The sequence below is a fragment of the Parus major genome, chromosome 18 (genome assembly GCF_001522545.3).
Source record: "Parus major isolate Abel chromosome 18, Parus_major1.1, whole genome shotgun sequence".
NCBI classification, from domain to species: Eukaryota; Metazoa; Chordata; class Aves; order Passeriformes; family Paridae; genus Parus; species Parus major.
In genome coordinates this window covers 4,234,045-4,239,025 of record NC_031786.1, presented here as the reverse complement: position 1 = coordinate 4,239,025, position 4,981 = coordinate 4,234,045, and the positions used below count along the sequence as shown (strand labels likewise).

The window sequence follows — 4,981 nt, the reverse complement described above, 5'->3', positions numbered from 1 at the left end:
GCAGAAGAGGAGTCTCAGAGTTCTGGGTGATGCCACAGAGTATGGGAGGCTTCACTGGTGAGCCCAGCCCAGGAGCTGGCAATCAACTCCCTGACAGCGCCTTCCCAGACCCCTGCCCCTGAGCAACTTCTTGCGGAGGGGAGGAAAACGCAAGGAACGATGCTGAGGACGTGCCTGAGCACACGCTGGAGGGCAGATAACACTTTATCAATGCCAGGCACAAGATTTACGGTCCATGTCTTGCTCTGGCCTCTACCCCGCGCTCCAGAGCGGCTCTCCAGGCACCGGGGGAGCCAAGGGGCGCTCCGGGCTGCCCTTGCGAGGCTGTTCCAGCCCCAGGGGACACCGGCCACCCCCGCCTCGCCCCGCCTGCTCACCTGGGCAGCGGCTTTCGCCTGCTCCAAGGGGCTGGTGGGGCACGTCTTGTGCCCGAGCAGGCAGAGGGAGCAGATGCAGACGCCGTGCTGGCTGCAGAAGAACTCAAAGAGCCTGTTGTGCTGGGGGCACTTGCGCTGCTGCAGGTCCCGCAGGGGCGGGCAGAGCTGGTGGTCGCGGAAGGCGGGGCTGTCGCGGTGCGGCCGCAGGTGCTCGGCGCAGAAGGACGCGGTGCAGGTCAGGCAGGTCTGCACGGCCGGCGCCTCCTGGCAGCTGTCGCAGGACACGGGGGGCTCCCCCCCCGCCCAGCACCCCCCCGCCTCCCCATCCTCATTTTCCTCTTCCTCGCCCTTGGCCCCGCCGCGGCCCTGGAGCTGCTCCACCACCCGGCACAGCACCGTGTTCTTCTGCAGCTGCGGCCGGCCCGCGAAGGTGGCCCGGCACTGCGGGCAGCTGAAGCCCCCCGAGAGGCCGGCCCAGCTGAGCTCCAGGCACGAGGAGCAGAAGTTGTGGCCGCAGGGCACCGTCACGGGGCTGCTGAACAGGCAGAGGCAGATGGAGCAGGTGAGCTCTTCCTCCAGCCCTGACAGGCCCGACTCCGACTCCAGCGCCGCCATCGCCCCGTCCGCAGCCGCCCCAAGAGCCAGACACAAAACTCGGAGAAACGAAACTACGGCCGGGGCTTTCCGGAAAACGACGTGTCCCATCCCCGCCCCGACGGGAGGGGCGGCTGCCGGGGGCCGGACCCTGCGGCGCCCGCCCATGCCCGTAGCCCCGGCGTGCCGGGGGCTCTGCCCTGCGCAACGGGACCCCGGGCCGGGGACGCGGCTCCCGAGGGGCTCCGAGCCGGGGCCGGGGCAGCGGCACTCGGAGGTCGGTTCTGAAGCGGGTGTTTGCCATGCGGTGCCCCCCGCGCTGCCCGGCCCGCTCCCGGCTCAGGGGAACTCGGCACGGCCCCAGCGCCGTGCTCTGATCACCGCGCCCGCCGGCTCCGCACGGGACTCGGGGATGCTGCGAACCTCAAATTCCCCCGAGCACCGCCCCAGCTGCTCCGAGCTGTGGGTAACCTGGCTGCTGCAGATCCTACGGACTCACAGGACGGTTTGGGCTGGGAAAGACCTTAGAAATCATCTGTTTGCAACAGCTGGTGTCAGTGCAATGTTCCTAAATCACACAGGTTACTGCATTGAGGATTGTGGAAATCATCTCAACAGAAGATGCTTCCACAAATTTCTTTTTCTCAGTCTGAGTTCAATAATCACTGCTTCTAACAGGAACATTGATGCTGAATAGCAGCATGGCATATACCCCTGTCTTAAATAACTTGACCCCAAATTCTTCCCGTGGTCTCTTCCTCCTCTACCTTCTGCCCAGTCTGCTGGCATCCCAGGAACTTCCTTGGGGCCCTCTATATTCCTCCACCCATGCTGGCAGCAGGGATGAAATGGAGCAGCTTGGCTCAAACTCTGTGATCCACCCCTCCAGTAATTTAAACAGAGCCTGATGGGCTGCAGCAGCAGGAGCCGTGTGCTCTCATCTCTAGTCTAGTGGGTAAAGAAAACCTTGTGTGGAGAACTGCTGAGCTTCCCTTTAATGTCATTCAAATATATTAGCAGGCAGTCTTGTGGGTGTTAGTCCTTGGGGACTTCCAATAATGTTCAGGAGTTACACAGAATCACAGAATGAACTAGGTTGGAAAAGACCTTTGAGATCATCAAGTCCAACCTATGTCCTAACCTAACACTTCCTCATCAACTAAACCATGGCACTGAGTGCATCTTCAGTCTTTTAAACACCTCCAGGGATGGTGACTCCACCACCTCCCCAGGCAGACCATTCCAATGACTCCTTCAGTGAAGAATTTTTTTCTAACAGCTAACCTAAACTTGCCTTGGCGCAGCTTTTAGGATTGTGTCTTCTCATTCTGTCAGTGCTGCCTGGGAGAAGAGACTGACCCCACCTGGCTGCAGCCACCTTTTCAGGAGTTGTAGAGAGTGATAAGGTCACCTCTGAGTCTCCTTTTCTCCAGGCTAAACAACCCCAGCTCCCTCAGCCATTCCTCACAGGGTTTGTGTTCCCAGCCCCTCACCAGCCTTCTTGCCTCCTCTGGACACGTTGGAGTGTCTCAAGGTCCTTCCTAAACTGTGGGGCCAGAACTGGACACAGCACTCGAGGTAAGAAGTACAGGTGGGTACTCAAGGTAAGGGGAAGCCAAGTACAGGGGTAGAATTACCTCTCTGCTCCTGCTGGCCACACCATTCCTGATCCAGGCCAGGAGCCATTGGCCTTTTTGGCCAGCTGGGCACACTGCTGGCTCATGTCCATGCTCATTGCATAAAGCACTCAAAAGGAGCGATGGTGGGTGGTCTATTACAATTGAAATCAGCTCCTAGCCAGTTCTTTCAGGATGATAAAATTAAATCTGGAGAAACATTGTAAAGCTATGTTATTACAGATAACATGGACTTCTACCTACAAAAATTATCCCTCCAGCCTTGTAACACTCCTTTGGGATAAGCTGCAGAGGGGTTGTGTGTCACAGGGCTCTGAGTCACTGCTCAGTAACAGATACAGGTGCAGAAAGGACAATGGAGGAATTTGGAGCTGCAGGGCTGGGACAGGAGCAAAAGTTCAGGGATCAGCTCTGTCATATGCTGGAGGGTGGAGGAGTTTCCAGGAGATGGGCACAGCGCCACGGGTTTACAGTGTAGTTGGGGTGTGCTGATCAGGACTTTGTAACTGCTGTCAGAGGAAATGCAAACACCTGACAGGGGGCGGCTGACAGTGACTGCAAAGGAACATTCTTAGAGACCTGTGCTGTGCATGATTTGGGACCGAAGAACAGCTCTTAATTTTTGCATTTTTTATTTTTCAAGAGGTGAACAAACACCCTGGGCTTATCTGGACTTACCTGGAAGCCTCTGACATCTTTCAAAGACTCAGCACCTTCACTGAATTTTCTGTGGCACTCACGTGGTATCCACTGATACGGACAGAGGTATGCAAATAAAAAGGGTAAATATACACCCTCACAATTGTACTTTTTGCTTCTGGAGGATAGCACAGGATGTTTAGAGCTCAGATGAGCAATTTAAGTTCCCCATTATCAAAGAGGGCTCGAAATTCTGGTTTAGAAGAAGCCCAGCCATTCCTGTTGTCTAAAAGACAATAAAGTTTTAACATAAAAAATTACTGCTACCATTTAAATAGCTAGTGAAGTTATTACTAGTTTGCTTGCAAATACTTGAGAACTTCCTGTGATTCTGAACTAAATCTAACCCCTTGCCCAGACACTGCACATTCAAAGTGCCTTGCAGAGCCCAAGCAGGGCTTTAGAAGCACAGTGGGATAAATTGTACCTCGTATTCTGCCCCCAGCAAAGGAGCTGGCCAGAGACGGGAAAGCCCCAGGGATAGAAAGGCAGCTGTGAGGGTTTGTTCAGTGTTTCACAACCTCCCTGTGGGATTCATGTGCACATTGTCCCACCCCAGCTTCCTCAGAGCAGGAGGTGGATGGGACAGGGAGGGCTTGGGCTGCCTGCCCTTGGTCTGATTTGAATTGAGCAGTGAAGCAATAGCTTCACACAAACTTGGTAACAATGGGTAAATAAAACTCAAGATTTTACCTTCAAAACACCCTCTCTCAGGGGTGTATTTGTGTTACAGCATCACCTGTTTGGCACAGCCAGAGCAACTCTACACCCATTTAATTGATGCCCAAAATGCACCGTATGCAATGGAACAAGAGGTGCTTTGAAACACCTGCCTTTTTGTTGCAACTTCCTAAGAATCAACAAGTAACAATTCCCTTAGAAAAACAATATTTCCATTAATTCCCACTGTCTGAGCATGACTGTGCTCCTGTCTGACATCTTCTTTTCATCCAGTTTGCAATAACATCCACACAAATCTAACTGAACTTTTACTTAAAAAAACAAATCCTAGCATAAAATAATGGCGTCTGAAAAGAACCACAATGCACAAATTCATTTCACTTGTACAAAAATGTTTCCTTCACAAACAAGACATTTTAACAGGGCTGATGCATAAATGCACATTACTTTGATTCATGCACTAGGTCAGAGTACATGACAGCTAAACCATAATGTACGAATTTTCAGGTGTTTGTATCTAGGGTTTGTTTTTTTCTATGTTTTCCCTGTAGGAGTTGACTGCCTAGGACATGGAGTATCTGAAAGTGTAAGACTTGTCAAGGTTCCAGAGGTACAAGGTGCCCTCTCAGTGGTGAATGCTGCTGCATCCATTTGGCAGCCAGTCACCAGTGGTGTCTCTCAGGAGTCTGTGCTGAGACCAGTTCTGTTCAATATTTTTATTGATGACATGGATGAGGGTATTAAATCTTTCATTAGTAAATTTGCAGATGACACTAAGCTGGGAGTGTGTGTTGATATGTTGGAAGAGAGAGGGGCTCTGCAGGGAGACCTGGAACAGTTGGATGGATGGGCACAGTCCAATGGGATGAAGTTTAATGGGTCCAAGTGCCAAGTCCTGCACTTGAGCCACAACAACCCCCTGCAACGTTATAGGCTGGGGATGGTGTGGCTGGACAGTGCCCAGAAAGGGACCTGGGGGTGCTGGTGACAGCA

The 4,981-nt window shown here is 53.0% G+C and overlaps 1 protein-coding gene and 1 long non-coding RNA gene across 2 annotated transcripts in view; one reads left to right on the top strand and one right to left on the bottom strand.

Moving 5' to 3' along the window:
- TRIM25 (tripartite motif containing 25) overlaps positions 1 to 1,154 on the bottom strand; it is a 9,592-nt gene extending 8,438 nt beyond the window's left edge. The window contains exon 1 of the mRNA XM_015645338.1: positions 378 to 1,154. Within this exon, the coding sequence (XP_015500824.1) occupies positions 378 to 1,139 (762 nt within the window). The 5' untranslated portion in view covers positions 1,140 to 1,154. The remainder of the gene's footprint in view (positions 1 to 377) is intronic.
- An 80-nt stretch (positions 1,155 to 1,234) lies between these two features.
- Positions 1,235 to 4,749, top strand: LOC117245252. The gene is made up of 3 exons (XR_004499741.1): positions 1,235 to 2,549; positions 3,252 to 3,373; positions 4,540 to 4,749. It is a non-coding gene; the product is annotated as an uncharacterized LOC117245252 (long non-coding RNA).
- Positions 4,750 to 4,981: the final 232 nt, after the last annotated feature.